General features: G+C 40.8%; 1 protein-coding gene across 2 annotated transcripts in view; it reads right to left on the bottom strand.

The window, feature by feature from the left end:
• pde2a (phosphodiesterase 2A) overlaps positions 1-25,970 on the bottom strand; it is a 168,092-nt gene that overhangs the window by 95,222 nt on the left and 46,900 nt on the right. Inside the window, exons 1-2 of one of the 2 annotated variants that reach the window (XM_030393828.1) lie at positions 13,012-13,210; positions 12,556-12,646 (exon numbers count right to left, since the gene is read on the bottom strand). In XM_030393828.1, the coding sequence (XP_030249688.1) occupies positions 12,556-12,646; positions 13,012-13,046 (126 nt within the window). In that variant the 5' untranslated portion in view covers positions 13,047-13,210. Of the gene's footprint in view, positions 1-12,555; positions 12,647-13,011; positions 13,211-25,970 lie in introns of those variants that run through there. The other variant, XM_030393820.1, reaches the window with a different exon arrangement.

Genomic DNA, 25,970 nt, shown 5'->3' with positions numbered 1-25,970 from the left:
TTAGACACACACACTCTTCTACATGCCTGTCATGCAGTTCAGCAGTTACATACTTGGACAGGGATTGGAGCCTTGCCCCTGAAACATGACATGTCAGGACTTTTCAGAGAAAAGATTGCAATTATGAGAAGTTCAAGTGTATTTAGTTGTCAAGGAAATGGATGTAATTCGTCTGCATGCAGAAATAACAGATAAAGAGAAGACATGGTGAGAGAAAAGGCCAGTGAGAGGAAGAGAAGAGGAGCTCAAATATGACAGTCTAATACAGAGATGACATTAAAAAATGTTTTGGTTGACAAGCTGCCAAGTTGCATCATAGACAGGCTGAAAAACTTCAGTGTCAGTCAGGATCAGATGTGTTCATCTCTAAATCAGGTCCAACTGCAGAGACTGGACAAAATAAACTCTGGAAAAGGATCTTTTTGAAGTTAATTAATCATCATCATCGCTCTGATTAGCTTCGTTTTGTTAGGGCAGTTGTCTGGTTCCTGTCATGATTGTTCAAACTGCCAGTCTTGACTTTACAAATGATTTATCAGCTGTTGTGACTGATACGCCGGCTCTTTGCATCATTGTTAGCTGCCTCCTGTTGCTTTGAAAATGCACATATCAAAGTGCCGATTGCCAGGCCACATTTATAGCTGACAAAAGGCTGCTAATCAGCATTCAGCATAATATGGGCCACCCTGGTAGCAGTGTCTGTACCTGTAATTTATACACTCCAAAGTGAAAGTACTGAACAATGAAATGTCTACTCCTTGAAAATAAGTCAGCCCAGTCAACTGGGCTTTAAGAATAATTGCTTTACACACCCAACATTATCTTTATAAGAAAATGCTTTCTTCACACGGACAAATGTAGTTAGGGGTTTCTGCAAGTTAATTTACAAATCAATTTAAGATTTTCAAAAGTGGACCCAAAGAAAAGATATGAAAAATCAAAACCTTGCAATAACACATGCAACTTCAGTCTTAGCACACAGTGACCAAGTGCTTCAGCAGATGTACTGAAAGGTACAGTATATCTCATATAATATACAGAGCTAACTCACATGCATGAAGAATGTTTTCACAGCCAACAGTTAGCTCCATAAGGAATTACGTGATTTAAATGACATGTCACATTCCTTTTACTGCAAGTACACTTCACAAAACTCTTCCCTAAAGTAATATTCAAACTTTTCTCCTTTGATCAAAAGCTGATAAAACTTTTAACATTGTGCATCTTGAAGTGTCTGACTGGTTCATTTACCCTGAGTCACAACAGCAAATGGGAGTCAACCTCAGCCTGGAGCTGTGTGCGACTTCATGATCTACCTATCACAGGAACATAGTGCTTCAATTTCACAACTCTTTCAACCACACAAATCTTTGTGTTATAACTGATACAACCATCATAACTGTCATATCCTTTGCATCAACGTGCAGCTATAACCTCAGGCATTGGCTGCTTATCAAAACGCTTTATAATGATGCCGGTGCTGCATGAGCCATTCTGTAGAGATACCCTCTTGCAGCTGAAATGCCGATGGTGATGCTTCAATGCACACAGCGGCTGGCTGCTTTAACTCCCATTCAAACTCTGACTGTCAAAGTGTCAGAGCGTGTGCTGAGCTGTAACACAGAGAAAGGGCTCCCTTTCCTCCATGACATTTGGTCTGATGACTGTGACCAACAACCCCACCCACCATATAAAAAAATCCTCATCGTCCAGCGACACCAGTGCACTGGACAGGGATGTGTCATCTGCGAAGCGTTAGAGATCAGTCAAATGTTTAAGTTTGAAGTTTCCATCCATTTGCTTTTTAAAATTCAGGGGGAGCACCAGCAGTTAAGTTAACAGACTGCCCCAATTTGCTGTATGATGATATTTCTTTATAGTTTTGTCTTTTAGAATCAGTCAACGCTTCAAGTTAGCACACTCTTATCCACAGACTAGAGACAAATCAATTGCAAAGTAACAAGGAATGATTACTGTCACTGTCTTTTGTGATGAGCAGGCAGACAGAAAATAGCTTTGACCACTTCAAAGACTGACATGAGACAGTGTATCTGACTGATAATCAAGCTACACAAATGTTTACATTGCCCTTATCATCACATCACCATTCCTTAACATCATAAGCTATGACTTCTTATTAATTCATAACTCATAATATGGGTTTGTTTAGGTTTGGTTTGGTTAGGGTTAGGCACAAACTTGGTTAGGGTTGAGAAAAACTAAATTTAGTCCAGTAACGCAAGTTGCACAAGCAACATATTGTAAGTAACATAAGTAACAGGATCTAACTTAGAAGCATAGGATGACTGACCAGGCTGCTTTATTTGAAGCGTTTGGAGAGAAAACGGGCTAACAACGGACATGAACAGCAGCCTTCTGAGTGAAAGTCTTCCATATGCGAACTTTGGCGCTCTTGCACTCTTGACTTCCCCCTTTGTGGCTGTAATAATTAGTAGGACCAGAAAAGGTTGTTGCCTAATGATAAATGTTAATGTGTGTAGTAATTAGGTGTTTGCACTGTTAACCTATATGGAAGTTTTTTCTGCTGAGGATGGCCCTTTAATGAAGAAATTTCATATTTCTCTTTTAGGATGAGGGAGATTCTGTTAGTATCTCTGGGAAACTTTCCAAGTGGGCCTCATCTGAAAGTAGGATGCTGCGACTAAAGTGAATAATTAGTGCAGGCTCCATGCAAGAACCTAATTTAAAATAATTTTTGCACAGTGGAGAGAAAGAAGACCGACAAATGATTACATTTCATGGCCAGAGTTACAGTGGTGACATTAAAGTTATGTGGTATTCCCCCAAAATGAACATTTTATTGTTTTATTCCGAATAAAGTTTTCTTTAGTGAAATAACAGACAGATGAACACATATTTACACACACATAAATATTCATGAAATGCTTTTCATTAAGCGTTTAAAGTTAACTCCGTGAGTTGCACATAAATCTTTTTTGGACTCTACATGCAGTTGCAGATGAAATGTCTTGACAGTGTTTGGATAATTTTTACATTGACTGTCCGCAGAGATACAGAAGCTCATTTTGCCCTTTCAGTTAACTGTCAGTCTCCCCACAGGGATATCTAAAAGCCACTCACTTGTCTCGATGTATCCCTCTTGATGCAGCTGAGCTTTTAGAGTAAAAGGTACATAAGCCTGAGGGATGATGACCTCTGTGCCTATGGAAAATTTTAAGGGTAAGTTTGAGTGCCTGAATGTGTATGTCCATGCGTAGTGCCGTATGTGTGTGTGGAATGGGAAGTGTGTGTGCACGGGGAAATGGAAGGGGATCAATGTCCATTATTGGTGTGAATTTGATCACTAAGGAAGTCAGTCAACAAAAATATCTAAAAGGCGTATATAAAGTGATAAAAACACACCTACATGCAAGAGCACGCATGTGCTTGCCACACATACGCATGCACCCACATAAATACCCTCAATAACACACACAGACACACACTTCTTCTGGAGTGGCTGGTTATTGAAAATGCTGTCCAATGGGAAAACTGGAGCATGTCAGAGATACACGAAGGTTAGTACTGCCGAGTGGCATGGTGCAAGAGCACACTGTGTAGGTGAACCTACCCACACACACACACACACATACACACAAATGGAGTGTTAGCGAGTCAGATCGAAAGGGACACACCCCTCTCTTTTAGTTCAATCCCTCAGGGAAATCACACACTGACACCTCTTTCCTCGCTGTTCTTTTACCCACTTCCTCGGCTCTTTTCTTTCTTCTCTGCCTTTTATTCTCCGCTCTATTCAAGTCTCCATTCACTAATGCTCTATTACCACAAAGGAAGGACCGCAAATTGAATGGACAGAGAGAGAATAGCACTAAAACACACAAACAACCAAAAACACATTGAGATATTAAAAGGGAAATGAAGACTGAAAAGGAAGTGCACCTTTATCACCAGGGTAACTGCGTCCATCTCTCTGTCTATTCTATCGTATCTATCTATCTATCTATCTATCTATCTATCTATCTATCTATCTATCTATCTATCTATCTATCTATCTATCTATCTATCTATCTAATGTAGCTGTTGTTGCGGTTGACAAACTGTCTATTACTCATGCTGCCTCTCTCTCCTGCCTCTGCACTCACGTCCTTATCTAACTTGGCCTCGCTGGCGGTGAGCTACTGCAGCGATGCCAGTCGAAGAGAAAACCATCTACCCTTTTTTTGTAAAAGGAGTGTGGGCAGGCCACCCACCTTAAGTTTTAGATAGATATCATACATTGGCTAAGAAAACCGTGAAAAACTGTTCCAACTTTTTTTAGAAAGAGGAGTAAAGAATGATTGTTTTCTGCTGCACAAGCAGTGGGAATGAAGGGAGAGGTATGGAAAAGGAAATATCTCCATTTATTTATGTAATATAGCCCTGTGGCTATGAACTGCAATTTCTTTATAATAATTGATTTTCAAAATATATTTTTTATTAACCCTGTACAACAAGCCTCTAAGGTGTGCATATTATTTCATGCTAGAAAATCCCATAATGCCTCATTTATCAGACGTGTATCTTGCAGTTATGCAACACTACATCTTTCAGTTAGTGAGTCACAATGACAGTAATTCATATTCCTCCAAAATCTCAATGGGCTATCCCTAAACTTAATTATAGGGCTCATCATCAGTAACTCATCTGCATTTTTTTCTCTGTCATTTTTCATTTTTTATTACCAAAGGATGGACCACTTTTTCTGTAACCATGGTGACCAGTTTCCTTCAAAGCAGGTAACAACAACAACAACATCAACAACGTGTGTAAGGACAAAAAAATTTGAGTATCAACCAAAAAAAGATTAGCCTGACTGGGAACAATGAATGATCAAACTGACAAAACCTGTGTTTATCTACACATAAACATGAAGTTTATCTGATGTACAATATGGACACGTAGGATTCAAGTTCACTTTGTAACTCAAAACTTTTTTTAAGCTACTACACCTTTCAAGAATACAGAGGCATGTTTGATTCTCAATAAAAGAGATTTTGGGTGGAGCGCCACTTTAAGAAATAGCAGCAGCAGAAATCTCCCTGCCCACATGAGGTGAACAGTGACTCATCAGTTGTTTCTTTCTTCTGTTTTGCTCGAAGCGCTGAAATTTGCCTTACAGCCCGCCACCTCTCAACTTAATTTCTCAAATTGTGCTCAGGCATGGCAATGGATGAATTAGCTCGAGACAGACTCAATTTACTATAAACTAGGCTAAACAATAGAAGAACAAATAATTTGCGCTTTATTTACACTGTAAATACCAATACAACTTACTGGATGAAAACTTTTTGGACTTTCATTGATCTTCACTTGCCAATTTCACAGCAGAAAAACAACAAAACAAAATACTGTTCTGAACATTTCTCCCAGTTTACCTCAGCCTTGAGAAATACGGCACACATAATCACGTCTCTTTATTGTGTACCTGCAGTTCTTTATAAAACTTGAGCACTTCAAGAAGTGGCAAGTCACGTCCTGCAGCAGAAAACAGATTTTCGTACTCTCTATATGGATTATGACTACAATATATTACACCCAGGGAAGCAGGAGTTACACATCGATATTACAAAATAAGTCCAGAGGGGTAGGTGATTAGCTGTTTACATGATGTGTATCTGTCTGCACTTGTCAACCTTTTTTTGACACACAATAAAATCACATTGTGCCCTGTGGTTTTACTGCTGTGGGTTTTTTTAATAGTCATTTCATCTTTCCACAGAATGTTCTACCAAGGACAAATCTTACTTTATCTGTATAAAGGTTCATTCATTTGTCATGTGATCCAAAAAAACTAAATTGATCATGGGTCACATGGGTCACGGGTTCGAAATACTCATATGGCCAAAGGTAGTATTAAAAGAGATGAGGACTGCAGTGAAATGGGAAACCAAAGTGGAGAAAAGGTGCGAAAAAATTGTTATATTACCAAAAACTACAAAATGTCCAGTCAAGCCACAATGACAAATTCTTCAGCGTACGGTAAATGGACAAGAAAATGGACTGAATTGATATACCATTTCCATCCAATGTGTTTTATCACTTGCCTCTGATTCATCCATTCAAAGGCAAGTGTTTTGCAGCAGCGTGTTTTCTTAAACCTGAGCAACTTCTGTGCCTAAACCCAGCAAAGTAGTTTGGGTACGTAAACCTAACCAAATCCTGAATGTTCGGCAAACGTTAATAACATCATCTGTAACACAGACGCATAGCTTGAGACTGAGAGGCCACAAAGGCCAAGCTGCCATATTTGCTGAGTTATGAGTGAAAATGGTGGCCCATGTGGAGGTCATTGTTTTCGTACAGGACACATTGTACCAATCGACAGGAGGAGCAAAGACCAAAAAACTTGATTATTACAAAGTAAACCACTGAAACACTGTGTGCTGCCTTTCAGAGTGTATCTGCACTGATTGTTAGTCGCTGTGCCCTCGTGCTTTCCTTTTAATTATATTAACACAGGCAACAGACGGTGAACGTGTCATGATTATTAGCCTGCAAGCTGAATCAATGTAGAGCACTCAAATGCCTTCTTGTACTCTTTGAAGTTTAGAATATTAGCAGGGACTTTGCACGGCAGCAAATATTCAGCCACGCTGTATATTTACCTGCAGATAGGTGCATGTACAGTGGTGGACTGTGTAGGCATGTGCCCACAAACACACACACAAGGGGAAAGACAAGGTGCTTGCTCAATACCCTGCAGGGATCCACTTGAGATAAAATTCAGCAGCACTGAATAATACCCTCCATTTATCAAGGAGAAAACACTAACCCTGACAAACGCGCACGCACATGTATATATGCAGCACTCTCAGAGGGTTGCCGGGATGTGAAGGTGCCCTTGTGTCGGTGGTCATTTATCAGAATATGTGATTCAAAGTGCCATGGCAGGCGAAGCTCACTGGTCTCTACTTGTGTACATTTCTCCTCATCGCTTTGAACCCTATTGATGTGTGCCCCCCTCTAATGTAAAACACTCGCTCACCTGTGTTTGGATTTGCATCATTCATCCACTGTGAGCTTTGTGACAGGACAAATACCACCAAAGCAGGAAAAAGGATACAATAAACAAATGAGTTAGACTTTAGACCAATATGCAATTAACTATTTCCACCTCGACCAGCTACAACAGCAAAATGCTAATAGTTTAATAATTATTAACACCTAATAATGTCAAATATAACAAAAAGTCACAAACACCTAAACTGATGTATTAAGCGTCTGGACTAAAAAATCAAGAAAGCAGATCAAACTAAAAAGATCCAGGAAACTTGAGCTACACATTACACAGGGCTGATATTTCCTGTTTTATTTATCAGATTATTATTGATTTATTATGTTTACTGCTGGAAGTCCATCTTGTTAGTTCCTGTCTGCCTCTATTCTATCCAGTCTTTTTGCTGCATTAAAGAGGGCTTGATTTAAACTTGCATAGCGCAAGTGGTTGGTATTTCAATGTCCATATGAAGGGGAAAAAAACAAATGAAATGCAAACAAAAGCTGCATGCAAATACTTGGAAAATACTGTTTTTGTGCATGTACACACTTTGGAAATAAACCTGGACCGTTCCAGATTTAATACATAAGGGAAAAAAAGCCTGCAAGTGTCTTAACACACGCCCCTGAACAACGGCACCAGCTGATGCACCAACCATGCTCGCCTACTTCCATCAGCCGCCGGACGATCAATGTGAAGCTGTCAAGTCACTGCACTTTCTCCACTGCTGCAACTACTACTCATGCATGTAACGCCTTACCTGTTATCATCGAGTCCCTCGGCGTTCCCTATCGATGGATGACCGTAGAACGATGTTGGGGACTGTAGAACGTTACAGATCCTGCTCCCGATATTTTTATTCAAGTCAACAGCGATCGATGCGATAAAAACCAAGGGAAGGAGCTCGCACTTGTAAGAGAAAAATTGCACGAGTGACAATGGTAGGTGATACTGGAGCTTGATATGTTCACTACACAATAGATCAAACCAGTTAAGCTAGAAGACCAACATTTTTATTTCTATTAAATATATACCGATATGGTTCACTCATCACTTTTGTTGCATAAAAATGAATCAAAGCACATTCACTTAATTTAAAAAAAAACATTTATGTGCAACATTTCTTTGCTCTAAATAAATATATTTTTACTAGGTGTGACTGATAATTTGAAACATGCCTGGCTGTCTGGGTCCACTTGAATCTTCACAGAGAACATTGCTTTTGCAGGTTTTCAGGGTTATGTTATACAATATTATCTGGTGAGTTAAACCTTTTTCCCTGTAGTGGCTCCACCACCACTCCACATACGGTGCAGTCCTATATTACCTACATAGGTCACTTGTTACGTGATGCCATTGGAGATAATGTGTTTCAATCTCAAGCATCGAGTGCTCATTAATGTTGGGCTCCGTGGCTGTGTGTGTGTGTGTGTGTGTGTGTGTGTGTGTGTGTGTGTGTGTGTGTGTGCATGTGCGTGTGTGTGTGTGTGTGTGTGTGTGTGTGTTCGACAAAATGTGCTGAATATCAAGCTCTGTGTCGACTGCTTACTGCTGCACATCAGACTGCTGGTACTCACATTGAGGATAAAAGCAGAGTAGACAAGAAGAAGTTCCCACTGATGGTTAAACACAAGGCTGAAATTACTGAGTCAGATTTTTAGGGAGAAATCACTTCTTCTTGTCTTTAGTTCCTCCTATTTGTATTTGAGTTTGATTGTTTGTTTAAACTACAGGTCTATGTTTCTATTTTATTCTACTTTATTAAATAATCTATTTTACTTACCTTTGAGGTTTTTTTGGGGGGGATATTGTTTGTTGTTCCACTACCTTATGGAATGAGACTTGGCTGTTAAAGGTGTAGTTTTTAACAAAATGATCTCTTGATTTTATGCTTTCCAGTGACTTTAAAGTGACAACTCCAACAATTTCATACACTGAAGTGTGTTTACAGGATTACACTACTGCATACGTGTAAAAAAGTTGTATAAAGTATTTAGTGGCTCCAAAAGAAGCTGCACGTAATCTGATACACTGCCTCCTGTGATGTTGCTCTGTTGCTAAGTTGCATTATGGATGATGAAGGTGCCAGTTTTTGAAAAGCAGTCCACTGGTCTAGCATTGCAATACTCTCAACACTGAACAGACAGTTTTAAAACAAATGATCAAAATAGATTTTTTCACCTTTTATATCCAACACATTTTCATTTTTCTTCCCCTTCAAAACCTGTTGACTACATTACCCATAACAAAACAAAGGACATCACTGGAGGCTATTTATCAGATTGCATGCTTTTCCACGTAGCAGTAGTACTCCCCAAGATCTGTAAATACACTTCAATGTGTAAAATAAACCTTTAAATTACCCTTTAAATGAAGTGTTTCCGGGAACCAAATCTAATCTGTTTTCATTCATTTTAAATTACCAAATTCCTATTCAGTATGTGAGTCGACTGGCTCAAAATGGTTTGAAATAAATGTATATATAGATTTTTGACTAACATAGAAGATCCCCCTGTCAGTAGCTACATCGACAGCTCAGCTGCATGTCCTCGAGCAAGACTATGAATGCCTACCTGCTCATATACAGGAAAGTATTTTTTTTTTAAGTGGTAAGACAATATGATGTGATGGAGGAATACAATTAATTTCCTTGACTGTCAAACATCTGGCATCATTATATCGAATGTTTGTGATCAGAACAGGATAACAATTTAATCAAAAGGACAGACAGGCAGGCGGACACACACAAAGTGCAACTAATGCCATAGTCCTCACAATGTGCCACTTGTTTTTTATTATTCCCGTGAGAAAATTCTCTTTTCATTTTCCTCCAGCAATGAGATCAGAGCACACAGCCGCGCCTGTCCCCAAACTGAAAATTATAACCCTATAGAGTGCACAGTTGAGGCTAAACCTACTCCATCAGCCAGAAACACTTTCATGTCATTAGGGTCAATCTATCTGGGCCGCTACTGTACAGTATAGCGTTCCTGGACACACTCACTCACACACACACTCTCTCACACACACTCACACACACACACACACACACACACACACACATAGTTGCGTGCTCTGCAGTTGCATTTGTTATGTTCAAATTTTTCCACCTCAGTATTCTGCACAGGAATTTTCCATAGCGTTTTAGCACACACACATTACTCACTAAGAAGAAAAAGTAGAGACATCTGTGCAGGGAGATGAGGAGGAGAGATGCAGATAATTGTGGAGGAGCTGAAGGTAAACACACCTGTCCCAAAGTGTTGCTTTGGATATCTTTTTTAGAGGTGCAAACACTTGTTGAACCTCTCGCAAACTGCACAGACAGCACATCAGCAAAGGCTCAGGATGTGTGAATACGAGCAGTTATGAAACTGAGAATACATTTGCATCCACAAACAAACACCCAGAACAGCAGAGCTTATAAATATATAAATGATATCTCCACAAACACTTATTTTGTCGAATTTTAGTGAAGCTGGGCCATCTCTCCCTCACAGACACACAAGTGCATAAGCACCACCCCCGATTCCCTGACGAATTAATCCTCACATCTGTTCTGCTGGAGACTGAGAAGAGATTAACCTGCTGCTTTTACTGCCTCATTGGCTCAAACGCACGCACAAATCAACACACACAAACACATGCACAGACATGACTGCATATATACAGTATATCGCATTCACACCTACATGTTGTGCAAACATACAAGAGCAAGGGTCACATAATCGCATATATTCAGGACACATGCAGAGCATTTGAAGACAATCAGACGCTCGTATTCACAGAAATCTTAATCCATTGGATCAGAGGATAGGAGTCGTGACATTACCAAAACCTTTGCGTGGAAATCGAGAAACAAGGACTGTAAAACAAAAACAGAATTCATTCCTCTAAACGCATCTTCGAGACACAAACAAACTGTGTTCAGGCAGCTCCTGCAGGTGGCGCTGCACACACTGCACAGCAGCCTAACCACAGAATTACAGTACTGGTGACGCTCCAGCAATCGACCATCAGAAACAAACCGTTTACAAACACAAAAAGGCTGTAAGAGAGGAATGCAGTTGGGCAAGACTTTCAGCAACGTAACCTGTCTGTGGAAATGCGTATGTGGAGGGCTGACTCAGAGGTGCATTTGCACTGTAACAACAGACACAAACACACACACACTGTAGCCTGTATAAATAAAGGTCGATTAAATTAAACAAATGGTCATCGCAATTTGACACACAAGAGACTGTTATTATCAGCGCTTGTGAAATTTCGAGCTGTGTTTAGAAACTTGTTGAGATGCACACAAATACACAAATACAAGCAGACACATACACACACACATACACACACACGCAAACATGCACACACTGTACCACACAGAGTATATACTGTGATATATAATTAAATGTTTATGTATATTAATGACACACTGACATAAATTAGTAAGTATTTCTTCACATGTGAGTATTGTTTATCTCTTTCATGTATGAATGACAAAATTTGTGCAGGTGTGGTTGTGTGTGTGTCATCAATGTGCGCACACACGTGCCTGCGTCACAGTGAGTGTGTATCTGTCAAGGTAATTAGGTCTGTGCAGAACATGTCGACACTGGCAGACAATCAAATATTTTTTTCTGTTTGCCTGCCAGTAACATTAAATCCCTCTGCAATGTAAGACACAGATGAAACACACACACACAAACACCACTCTCATATTGTGTACAAACACACACGCGGTCTCAAACTAATGCTGCTTGACGGCACGTGTGAGGATATGAGAGAGCAGAAATTTTGAGTTCAAGGTATCTGCTTGTGCGCCACGAATCGTACAAAAGAGCAAGCGAGACGGAGCTAAAAAGAAACGAAGGGGCAGAAAAAACATCAAAATGGGGCTTACTGCTCTGGGGACTGCAAGAACAAATTGCGTCAACTCAACTGAAAAACTAAAACACACACAAACCTGCATGTATCACACGCAAGTGGAGACGATGCACAAGCACTCATCCGCCATTCAAACAAAAATGACACTGCCTTTAATTTCCTACCTTTCATGTTTATTGCTGTTTTATGTGTTATCCAGCCTTCTTTTTATCTGAACCCTCACACACAGACATACACACAAGCACACATACACAAACAGAAGCTGTAGGCAAGTAATAAGTATCTCGGGGAAACCATCAGAAGGGAAAGACAGAAAACTGCAGCAACAGGAGCTGAAACTTACCTCCTCCAGACTTCTCCAAAATGAGAATGGTGATGGAATAACAAGAGGACAAGAGTGTGTGTGTGTGTGTGTGTGTGTGTGTGTGTGTGTGTGTGTGTGTGTGAAAGGAAAATTTAAAAGGAGATCAAGGGACCAAAAGGTGAATGTATATACAGACTACCTGTAGTTGTTACAGACTGGCCAAAGAAATAAAACAGGAAAACAGGAAGAAGGAAGAGAGAAGAGGGCAGAGGACGTGAAGCATATAGCATCCTGTTTTTCACACAGCGTGGACAAGAGAGTAGGGAAGAAGAAGAAGAAGAAAAGTGAATCCTACCTGGAGTTGTTCGGACAACGTGGTGGACTGTCTGGTAGTCAGAGCTGGAGCTGAACTCTCATCAGGACGCAGAAACACTTGCTGACCGCGTCTGCAGGCATCAAAAATAACAGTCAGGACCTCTGTGTGTGTGTGTGTGTTTGTATTTGAGTTGTCCGCTGTGCACACATGGAGTCAGCTGAGTGATAAGCTGCATGAAAGAGAGCATTTTCACACACAGACACACACACACATACACATACACACATACACACACACACACACACACACACACACACACACACACACACACACACACACACTCAACAACTTATCTTTTGCCTGAACTGAGCAGTGCAGGAATTTAAAGGTGTGTGTGAGGGAATGTAGGAGAAAAGGTGAGTGTGTCCACGTGTGTGTGTGTGTATGTGTGTGTGTGTGTGTGTGCGTGTGTCTGTCTGTGTGTAAAGTCCTTACAGGTCCTTCCCTTTCTTCCTCTCGAGCGCAGTCATGTCATCTCCACCTGTCGTACGCAGAGAGAGCGCTGGAGTCACACACACATTCGCACACTCAGCGATGCACCGATGCACACACTCGCGCCGGCAGGCTAGGACACACACTGGCGAGCCAACACCGTGAGCCGCAACGCATAGAGCTGAGAGTGAACACTCCCTCCTCCTCCTCTCTCTCCTCCCACCTCTCCCTCTCTCCCTTTCTCTCTTTCTCTCTGCTCCTCCTCTGGGTCTTACTGCCTCTCTCAACCCTCAACATGTTTCAGTTTCCTGCTGTCAGTGTGTACGCTTGCAGGATACGCACACACACACACACACACACACGCACACACACACACACACACACACACACAAAAGAAACCACAAAAATACAGGTACAGTAGATGTGGAATCATGAACCCAGTCACCATAATATTAAGTACTAAGAATGAGACTAGTCCCTTTTGGATTTCAGTGATTTCAATTAAAAAAGAGACTTTTCTCAAAAGATCTCAGATCTCGACACTGTCGTTACCACAAAAAAGATTCACTAGCTTTTTGTTTCAAACATTCGAAATAACCTTAACATTTTCTTGACAAGCAACCTTGACAAGCAGTTATGACTGGTGATTGACTGACTGGTACAAAAATCTTTCTCGTTAACTAACATTAGACATTAAAGATATAAGCTGAGAACTCTAACGTGAGGTAAAAACAAATTTAAACCTTATATGGGCCAAAGTCACCGCATTTGTTTATTTGTATAGATTTGACTAGGGATTACTCACAAGCAGTTTTGACATCAGGTGGACCATTGAAGGTGAAATAATGACTCTCTCCCTAATCATTTAGATATAGGTCTGATCTTGTTCAGGGCTGCACGTAATGGCTATTCTTTTATCAATGAATCTATCAATCACTTTTTTATTACTCGATTAATATCACAACGAATTGACCCAAAATAACATTTTTAAAATTGTCATTTATATTTCAATATTTCATTTAATCATTTTCAATCATCAACAAACAAATATGAAAAAGTGTGCACTGTGGGGCATTGTTCACAAACCAGGTTTGACTGGTAATTTGTGTAATCCTAATATATATTACGTTTGGGTGTGGACAAAAAGTAACTAGTATTAGTATTAACTAGTAACCAGTATGTTTAACCTCATAAGAGATCATAAACAGAGGAGAATGGGTCGGGCTTGTTATTTAGCATGGATAATTACTACAGAGGGAACACAAGAGACAACACTAATATAACCAGCATATCAGTGGCATAACAACATAGCAGCTTTGTCTGTCTGCAAACTGATCAGTGGGGGTTCACACCACGTCAAACACACGGACCATGGAGTGACACCCACACCATCGGACCAACCTGCAGCGTTTCGCCACACTGCCGGGTCCAATGTAAATGCAGCCACCCCAGGATGCTTTCGCTTCAAGGGCTCAAGCATGGCAGTAGTTCTGTTTGCTTACATCCGGCGTATTGCACCAGCGCAAGTCTTTTAAGCCCAAAATAACTTGCCGTGCCAAGGAGTGGCTGCCAAGTGGCAATACTTGCATTAATGGAATTTGACCCATCCGTCATCCTCGGCCTCCATCCTGATGGACTTTCTCACTTTCTCATACTCCATATATATATATGTATACTTAAGACAGTTGAAATTTTAATATTTTCCTGATCATAGATTTAGATCTTTCACACTCAATTCCGCAAGATTGAGGTAAGAGTATTTCATGTAAGAGCAAGTGATTTGAAAAAAGGCAGAAAAAGTGAATAATGCACCAGAGTTCTGCAAAGTAACATAAAGTAGGCCCAGAAAACGGAATGAACTGCTGTCTCTGCCCTGCCAATGCTGTTTCTATAATCTGATTTTCACCCAGTCTTAATATAAAAATTAAACATTATGAGTTCCCGGAAAATAAATAAAACCAAATTTAGCCCTACAACCAGCCTAACACAAACAAATAATTTAAATGCATCAACTATTTCAAAGATTTATCTCCATCACCACTCCTCAATGCATGTATTCAGCAGACAGATTCATCATATCAGCCCCAATCTGCTGCAGGAAGTGTCCCGTGAGCCCCTGACAGCTGACTCTCTGAGGTGACATTGGCAGTGATGGGACATTTAGCACGAAGCTGTACAGCAGGTTGAATAGGACTGTGTAATGTCGTCCATCAATCTGACAACAGCCCTCAGAGTCATTTACTAAAAACAAGCTGGCCGGCAGCTATGCACACACTCAAACAATGTCACGTCACATCAGATGGATAATGTTGCTCTTACAGCCGCTGTATCAAGTCAACACTGTCATTATTTTTTTGGTTTGTGCGCGTCTCACAGTGAGACTACTGTTGCATGAGATTTTTATTAAACGCAGATCACTTAAAAAGGTATTGACTGAATCAATTTGACGCTATCACAAGCAAACAGCCACAATCCTGGATGACAACGGGCTGAGAGAAACGGCTCCTCTAATTCAAATGAAGTAAGCTGCTTCGGTTCAAATGCTGAAAATTGGGCTGACTGAGAAAAGATATTGTTAATTGTTTGGGGAAAAAAAATGAATTAGTGCCGTGACATGTTTACTGGAGGCTGAAATTGCCTGAAATAACAAGGCATCTTTGAAAATGTGAGAACTTTAATCACTTAAACATTTGATCAGTTTTATTATTGAGGGTTTTTTTTGTATATTGAATATACTGAGCTATAGTGTTTGAAAAAGTATAATGCAAATGCACGAAATGTTCTGTACTCCTGTACTGTACGTATTTTTCTGTAACTGAGCATGACTAGCATGCTGTAAGCATTATTCTCTAATTTAAGTGTGTTTGGTCAGTGACACATTTCTTTTTCGCATCCCTGTACATTTTATCCAATCAGGACAGAAAACGCCATCAACAGGAGCTCCTGAACACCAGTGCTCCCCATGACAGCTTTTACTACCAAACAAAGAAAAACAGAAAAACCCTCCAAAAAATAAAACAAAGAGGCAAAGAGAGCTGCCTTGAAAAAATTGACAGATGTTAGCTAAAATGCTGAAAGCACTTTCAGCACCTTTACTTTAATCAGTTGACAAGCCTATTCTACATGTGAATAAAGCCAATCACATACAAATGTATGTAACTGACATGCGAAAATTCTAATTTATTAGCCGATCTCCTGTGAAAATATTCAATTAACATGTGAAATTGTGACTTTGACATATAAAAATGCAAATGTGAGGTTTTTGCAAAGGATGCGTACGTGAAAGACTTCTGTTCAATTGGTCAGTGCTCGGAGAAAGGTGGAGCTCACAGAGTCAGAGGTTGATCCTGGGGTCATACAGTCATTTCGACCTGAGTGTGCTCAGCAATAAAATGCTGTAATATCCCAGAAAACCCTGAGGCTGCCTGTTTCCTAAACACGGTGAAAGGTTACTCCTGTACAGCAGAGCCTCAAACACATTGACCCGTGTTGGCTAATAGAAGCAAAATACACAGAGAGGAGATCAGTGCTGCAGACTGTTCATGTTATCACTTCTGCTACTGTGTCTCTCATTGATAGAGCACACGTGAATACACACTCAGGTGGGCCATAACATGCGCTCAGGAAAACACACAAGCAGCCAGAACACACAGTTGAAAACAGGTAAGTTCAAAGCAAATTCTCCTCAAAGACTGTCTCTCCTCATCTGCTGTGGACTCTGTGATCTAGATTACCTTTTAAACACACACACGCACACGCACCCACCCACACACACACACACATGCACACACATACACGTTCAGCTGAAAAGGGTATTGATCCCAAGTTTTTGATTAAAACAGGGGCTGTTGTTGCTGCTCAGATGCAATCAACGTACAAACCAAATGTGTAATCACTTACTCACTCAGTTGCTCTTTGACACACACACACAAGCACAGTGCAGCAGCATGAATAGCTACCACACAGAGGAACATATTTAGTGCATATGCAACTAGGACCTGGGATCTGACGAGGATACAGCCAGTAACCTTGGTGTGTGTGTGAGAGTGTGTGTGTGTGTGTGTGTGTATTTACGAACAAAATGTGTTTGAACATATTTGTGTTGTTGGCTGTGATGAGGTGAGGTTTGGGGTTAATGTGAGTATATGACTTCCATAAAATACAATGATTAAAAATGCAAATGTGCACAGAAATGTGTGTGAGTGTGTGTGTGTGTGTCCAGGGAGCAGAGTGATTGAAGGCTCTAAATGGTGAAGCAGCACTCAGGGGAATAGGGCTAATATACATAATGGTGGAGCTATATTAACAGCATCCTGATCCACCCCCCCGACACATAGACAAGCATGCACACACACACACACACACACACACACACGCACGCACACACACACACGCACGCGCGCACACACACGCAAGCACGCACGCACGCATGCACACACACACACCTAGGTGTCAGTTTGGCCTCTCCTTCTCATCCCCCACACACAACCAGTTTCCCTCTCGCTGATCTGACTGAGCTGATGAAAAAGACCAGAGATAATAAAAACATCTGAGTTCTGACGAAATAAATAATCAGTATTTTTATACAAGCTCCTCATTTTACTGTATTGTTACAACAATAATTGCAGGGCCGTTTTTTCATGCAGGTTTAAGTGCATATTTGTTCATTGTACTCATGTGATCACTGATTAATGACTGATTATTTCAGGACAACCTCTCAGGTGACAGATTACTGCCTCTCGACAGATATATTAACATTTCATTATCAATTCCTCTCTAATAAAATCAAGCGACATTCTCTAGAACCGATCCTCCGTGGAATGAAACATTTCGAGAGCTTTTCACATCAGCTTCTCATTCACTGCGCGTCCATCCCGGCTTAAAAGGGATCTGCAAATGCATTGACATGCTCTCCGGTGGAACAATGGTGGTTTCCATCTTGAGGTGGCCGCTTCAGAAATGTGCGCAGCTTGATGAGCGATGTGCACTCATGGAAACGCTTTGGCTGTTTGAGGAGCCGGAAAAGATGGTAGAGAGGCAGTAAATGGTCACGCTTGCAGAGGAGTGTAGGTGCAGATTGTTTGGTCAGATCGAGGTGCTTGGCTGGAAGACTTGTGAAGGCACAGAACTGCATACTTACAGTTTCTGAACCCATTAGTAAAAAGGCATTATCTTAAACCTGTATGGCATACCAGTAAAAGTGTTTTTCATAGCAGAGCTGCCATGACTAATCAATTAATCAATTAGTTGTTGACTATTCATTTAACCTACAGATATTTTGATAAACGACTTGGCGTTTTTCATCCTTTTCTGACATTTTATGAAACAACTTATCGATTATTCATGAAAAAATATTGACAGGATAATCGGCAATGAAAATAAACGTACGTTGCAGCCCCAATTTCTGACGGCTTATGTTCTATCTTTGTAGAGGGTGAATAGTAAATAAAAGTCAATACATATGGGGTTTGATCTGGTCAATTAAGCAAAACCTTTGAGGATGTCATTTTGGCTTCTGGTATGATGTGGTGAACAATTTGTCAATTTTTTGGTATATAAAATATAATTTTGGTATAAAGACTACCCTGATATCCTCCATTTATTGATCATGTAATACTGTTGGTTTTTTAAACACTGTCATGTCTTGTTATATTGTCTAAATATCGGCAGCCCAGCAGATTTAATTTATTGTCTTTATTTATTATTCTGCTTACAGAATGAAACCCAAAAGAACTGTTCTTTGTCTTTAACTCTGACACCGGTCCTCGGCGAAAGCCTTGCACACCTGGAGCTGTATTCACAAACATTCTGAGAATTCCCTCAGAGAGCTCCTAACTCAGCCTGAGGCTAAGAGTCCCACCTAGGAGTGATCCAAGGAAAAGTTCACCCAAAAATAAAGACTCATTATCATTATCCACTGACCCTCATGCAGATGGAAGTCAGGTGAAGTTCTGGACATCACAGCAAAACAGCACAAGGTCATTCTTAGCAAGCAGCTGGGGACTTGTTTTATAATTCTAAAACAAAAAGACAACCAAAAAAAAAAAATACAGCCCTGAGGTCCCAAACTGATTTTAAAAAACATTTTTTACACTCTGTGTCTTGTCTGAAGTGGGCGCATGAGCTTGAATGCAGGTTGAATGTGCAAATAACAGCTTTTCAAATCAATTTAGGATCTCTTTGATTATGTTGGACCAGCTTCCGGCACAGAAATATTTTGTGGACTACGAAACTTCACCCGACTATCCATCGGCGTGGAGGTGAATAGATAATTAACTTTAATTTTGGTGAACTTAGTTTTTACGGACACTTCTTCGAGCAACTCTAAGCAAGAAGGACAAAGAGACACAAGGGGACAGGAGGTGTGATTGACCCTATTGCATTCTTTTTTAAAGCTGTGATTGGTTGATCAAAACAAATAAATTAATGTAATACACTCTTAGTGATAACTGGTATAGATCAGAGAAGATAATCCCAGATTTGAGTCTCTATTAAGACACTGTTTTATCATGAATGTTGTTCTATGTTATATACATATCTGTTGAATAAACTGGAAGCCTTACTTTAACAGAAGCCAAGAAATTGTTTGAAAACAGAGGTTGACTTACACAGTAACCAATCCACATGCTGATAGTTATAGTATAGTTATAATTTTAGTAGGCCTTTTTCAACTTTTTCATATCAATGAGCATAAAACAGTTTAAAAGGAAAATTCAAAGCCAGATGCAGGTGAGGGAGAATATATACGTCTCAGTCCCTCTGGTTGTGCGCACCATTGGGGCGTGTGATGAGTTGCAGTCCAAAGCGAGAGGAACTGTGAAAGGGCTGTAATTGTTTGTGTCATCACTCTGTTCATGGAAGATTGTGACAGACTCAAGTCATAACTGCTTCACTGATGCATTTTCACAGTTGCAAAATATCCTCATGTTGCGATCACTTTCATTTCTGACATTTAAGCATTTTTGCGTAACGAGATTGACCAACATTATCCCTGCACGACCAAAACTGTGGCGTTTCATTAACTCGCTGCCATTCAGTGTTTGGACAATATTTATCTTCCTCTTTATATTTCCATGCTTTTCTTCTATTCTTAAGAAAGAGAGTCCTCCTCCTTACTCCGTACAGTTTCTCGTTTTAGGAGCTCTCCTAAGATGCTTTGTCAATAACTTCTAGTCCTTTCGGTCTAGTCTTAATTTTAAGGGAATAATCCTGAGAATTTCTCAGAATTTCATCACTACAAGCCACTTGGACTTTGGACTTGGAGGCTTTATCAATACTTGCAAATTAAAGTGATTCTAATTCTGCTTCGGATTCTCCTTTCCCATAATATAGAGACTAGTGTTGACATTTCAAAGAGAATACACAGTGCATTCATCCCAAACAGTGGAGTACTGTATGAGAGATTCAATCTATTATTAATCAGTGTGTAAATGAGTCTATAGGTACAGTTTGTGTAGAGCTAAGAAAAGCCAAAGCTACTGCCTGGATCCGTCAATTCTGAAAATCTATGCTCTCTCAGAACTGTTAAGTGCCATGGCTAAAAAAGCGTCCACCACGTTGTGCATGACTAACGGCTTAGAGAAAAGTGTGTGTCTGACTGTGTGAGTGTGTGTGTGTGTGTGTGTGTGTGTGTGTGTATATTACTTAAGCTTATTGTTACTCATAACTAATTTCCTTAAACAACACGAGCAGTAAAACAACAGCAGGAAAGCGACAATGACGCCCTACTTTGGAAAGTCACGCAGACATACGCAATCATACACACACTTAACAGCGAGCTGCACTGTTTGTATTGATAACCTATTTCAACAGTGGCTGTACCCTGAAAGGCACAGCACTTGTCTAAAACAATGCCTCTGAATGCAACAGGCATCAATAACACTGCCAACGGGATGCAGGAATAACAGCCGGTGTGCTGGACCAGGCGAGATAAAATCCATTTCTATGTACTTTAAAAACCCACACATACATATTTCACCTTTAGCATGTATCGCTAACTCAAACAGGACACTGCTGCTTACACATTTTTACACAACATTTGTCCTCATGTGGAAAAAAGAAAAATGCTTTAAAAGTCCTTCACTGACACTGAAGGACACTGCAGTCTCCTCCCCACTGCCGCAAAATTTGCTCTGACTGCAAGACTCATTTGAAGGCTTTTTAGTGGCAGGTATCCATTTTGTGTTTTAAAATTAATCAGATGATGAAAAGGCTGAGTTTTTTGTAAGCAAAGGTCTTAAGATGACTCATAACCTTTCAAGCAGTGCAGAATTTGCTTCATTTCCACACCAGTAAAATTCAAGGTAGGTGCGTGGGTGCCTTTCATTCAAATGGTAGAAATATCCTCACTTTCTGTGAAAAAAAAAAAAAGAAGAAGAAGAAGAAGAAAAACCTAAAGCTTGCTACACATGTCACAAAGGTCATCTCATTACAAGTAGAGCGTCCACATGTCCATCCACATAGCTAATAAACCTTTCTGGCTTCTATTCATCAGAAATGACAAAGCTGCTTCACGTCAACGTTTCAAGAGGTGGGTTGCTGGTTGCTATGTGAGTTGGAACGTTGGCAACCTGAACAGTTTATAAGCCAGTTTCCATACCAACACACACACTGTCTCCTAACTAGAGTCCATCTCGGCAGAGTTGAGTGAGCAGAAGCAGATGAGAGGATGAGGAAAATGAAAAAGATCAGAGGAAAAGCAAAGAGAGGAGAGACCCTACTGCTTTATAGAAAGCATCCCACCTGCTGACCAACACTACAATGCTAATGTTCATGAAAACACTGTATGTTTATCTGAGACAGAATTTCACCTAGCAGACTTAATAACGGGTATATTGTATAATTCTTTAGTTTGCTGATTTACGGTTTACTGATGTTGAAATGGAGGCAGTTCAGCAGGTAGCAGGAAATCCAGCTTTTTTTCCTCCAAAGTCAAATTACCTTGACTTTGGAGGAAAGTTCTGAGTGGGCAGAGTAAAAAGCTAACACTCAAAGGGAAGGTTCAAGGCACAAAATGTGGAGTGGATGAGATGGCACCAGGCTGTCAGCTCGCTGAGCATTTGTGGAGTAATGATGACAAAACTGTCGGGGAGCACAGGAGAGTTTATCTGTTTTTGGACCTGGCAAAACCAGAGGAGCCGGTTTTCCTGGACTTACAGCAGCAAAACAGACATATTCTCTGCTGGCTTTGTTCTTCCATCAATCTTTGTGACCTCTTTGTATGAACTGGACTGGTTGAGGTCAGACTCTGAAACTGTAATTGTTTGTAATGACATCATAACTGATCCTTTGATCCATGTGAGGGTCTCTGTCACTCACCACTAAGACAGAGAAGCTCTGAGTGGATTTACAACAACAACTCTGCAATGGTTTAAACCCTGTCCTGTCTTCCTGCTGATGATCACTCTGTAATGAGATATTAAAGACCTGGGCATTTGACGAACTTGTCTTTGATTACCTCATGTCTTGTATTTACAGCTAAAGCCAAGTCGGTCCCAACTCAGTCTTCCTCATCTGGCCTTTTGTTGTTTCGCTCTCTCTCACTGATTCTGTGTTGCATGTTGTGAATGGATGCTATATGTATAACTCACATGTTGGTTGATGACACACTGTTGGGTTATACATTTAGGAATCTAGAAACATTCTTGCGTTGTGTCTTCTGCATTCAAACTCTGCAGCGGCCTTACTGAGTGGCTGCTTGTAAAGTGTGTGGCAACTTCCATGCTGAACTGCTGCTCACTCACCTGTGTGTCCACACAGGCAGAGTTGCTGCTGCAGCACGGCTCATGCCCGTTCTAGCTGTTTTCTAGCTGTTGCCTTTTCTAGTTATCAATGAAAATGGTGATTTTTCTTTACCCCCGTTGAAAGAGCGAGAAAGTGGGAGGGGGAAAGAGAGGGAGGGAGGTAGAGAAAGAAAGAGTACACAGTAAATAAAACGCTGCCCTTCACATGCTGTGTGTATTCTTTTCATGTCTGTGACATATTCTACACATACAGACATTAAAACTCTTGTGAAACGCCGGTATGGTGTCGATATGACTATTCACAGGTCGCTTTCAGGTCTATTTTTGCTGAGAACAGCACATGTGTCATGGTAAAAATAGGCGAATCTCTAGATGACACACCGTCGAAGCCTCGCTTGAAACCCGCATGAGAAGCGCAGCTCACAGTGCCAGTGTGGCTGCTCTAACCTGTTAACATGGACGCAGTAAGTGTGGCCAGCCTGTTAGGGCCCTGGCAATGATGTTCAGCATCTGTGGCCCTGTATGTGCTGTACCGTTAGCACTAGTCAGTGACTTTTTGGTTGATTGCGTGTAGAATCTGTGAATATGTATCACATCTTCAGTTTCCCTTTTTGAATGATGAATACAGAATAGTTAGTCGGCCGTCGGAGTCTTTCAACAGTCGGCCTTCAACGCAGCTCGCTCTTTGATGTTGGTTTGGTGTCTGCGCCCCTAATGTCAACATAGTTAATGAGAACAGCAGCAGCATCTCTGTGGTTTGCAAACGTGTTATGACTTCCATATCAAGGGTTTACATGTTGCCTAATGTCTAAAGCCGTTTCTAATAAATGAACATCCCTTTGGTTGGTTCGGCTGCGGTATTACTCTTCTTAGGGAAGCGCTCTAATTCATCAGGAACGACCCTCGAATGGATCATTGAGCTGGGCTGCAGAGAAGCTGGACTAGACTCCATTTGTTAAGAACTTATTAACAGATACAACTGCAGACTTGATGGATGCAAGTTGGACCCTTTGCCAATTACATTACTTAAAAGGGTCTCTTACTTTCTACTAAGCAATCTTGTCTGCAAGTAAGTCGGTGTTATAGATTTCCATCCAGTCTATCTATCTAGTCCGCAGACGTAATTGTTAGTAGGCTGTCAATAAATGGAATTTGGTTCTTAAGCTATTTTCATGGAGGTACAGATAAGTGGCTTAATGATCAACTACAGTGGTCACCTGATGAACTAGAGCTGAGGACAATCCAGTTGTCTGTAGGGCAGCAAGGCTGCACAGTTAATCGTAACATTATCAAAAACTGCAAGTGCAATATCCAAATCGCAGAAGCTACTAATGCAGTTTAAAGAGACGAGCTAAAACGGAGCGCTTCAGACAGAGGGGGGAATACAGTGCTGCAGAACTGGACAGTGTGAGATAACTAAAGGGTTTTTTTGGCATTAAAGCATGTAAACCTACTCTAATAGTTACCCAAAATAAAATGAAGAACTTGAAAATAGCATAATATGTCTCCTGTAGTTGTTTTTGAATGAAAATTAAAATTGTGAGGCAAAAATAATCATTCCCAGTCATCATATCACAATCGTAACATCCATCAAAATAATTGGAATATGATTTTTTTGTTTATTATTTATTTCACAGTCTAGCAAACGCAAACAAATCATGCTATACAATGACAACTAAGAAACATAAAACTAGAGAGTGATACCAAAGAGGTTACTAGTACTTCAGGTTACTGATCTGTGTCTGCAGCTATTTGGAGAAGCACTCATTAATAAAGTTGATGGTACCACCCATCGTGACGAGACGACCCTCTTAACTTTTCAGTGCGAACATAAATAAAGGTATCAAAATGTTGTTAGTGTTTATGTGGGTAAAGGAGAGCTCCCCTCCTGTCATAGTTTGCTGCTTCCTTCCTGATGTGCTGCTAAACAATGTTCAGGCACACACACACACACATTTCCTTCCTTTAGTATTTGGTTAGTGCTGCTCAGGTCAGAGGTGAGTGGGAAACGGTGAGGAGTTAGTGATAAAACCCAGAGGACAGGGAAGTGAAGGGGAGATAGTGAGATGACCAAGGAGACAGAGAGATGGAAGGAAGGCGGCAAACCTGCTAATGGGAAGTTAAAGGTTGAGGTGGGAGGCACCTGGACCTGTCGATCATCGTCAGTGTAGCCTCTGGTAATGTCTGCGTCAGCTAAAAGGTTTCAAAGCCGACAAGCAGTTTTTGTTAGATGGACACATGCACGCTTACATGCACCGCAGGGGTGCAACAAAACACACACGAACACACACAGGTCAAACGGAGAGTGCCACAGAAAATCTCCTGCGGTGAAAAAGGTGGAAATGGAGCAGAAGTTAGAGCAAGGTTAAAAGATGGAGGAAGAGACTACCTGAGAGAAGGCGAGAGCGCTAGGAGAAAAATAAAACACTGCGGCAACAACAGCAGCAGCTGTAGAAAGAAACTAAAGAATAATAGCTGAGAGAAGTCATGCAGGGCCAGCGAGACAAAAAGGAGACAGACGCTGGAACACTGCAGTAAAACAGTTCCAACCCTCTCGCTCCGTTTTCTTCTCTTACTTTCATTGCACAAAACTACCAAACAACTAATGAGGTGTGGGCGACAGACCCCAACAGCAACACCCTGCACTGCCTTTGTGTTTGCAATGTGTGTTTGGGAATGTGAACCTGATATTTGCATGATACTTTGCATGTGATTGCTTGCGTGTGTGATGGTGTCTGGCCGTATTATCACCTCTGTGCTCTCTTTATCTTTTCATTTCTCTAATCTAATTGGTTCCTCCGTTCAACCAATCTGCATGCCGCAGAGTGACTATCTGCTGTGTGTTAGTGTTGAGCAGGCTGAATGAAGGCTACAAGTGGTAATGACGATGACAGCCCGTTTGTGCGTGCATGTGTCCGTGTGTGTGTCCGTGTGTGTGTGCATGAAATAACCACACCGACTCCGATTTGTTGCTATGGCACCCCATCTTCCTGAGGTGCAAATATCACAGAACAATTTAAACCCACAATTTCCTCTCCATAATGAAGCAGTGAATGAAATGACCCTGGTGCGCACTCTCTCTCTCACACACACACACACACACATTCATACACACACACGCACACACACTTGCAGCAGCTTTATCCTCTCTCAGAGCAGCCTCGACCCACTGGTTCAAATGTTGGATCCAAACTAACCTCAGGAACTGAAAGGAGTTGT

Source organism: Sparus aurata, chromosome 2 (assembly GCF_900880675.1).
Source record: "Sparus aurata chromosome 2, fSpaAur1.1, whole genome shotgun sequence".
NCBI lineage: Eukaryota > Metazoa > Chordata > Actinopteri > Spariformes > Sparidae > Sparus > Sparus aurata.
This window is presented reverse-complemented; position numbering and strand designations above follow the sequence as displayed.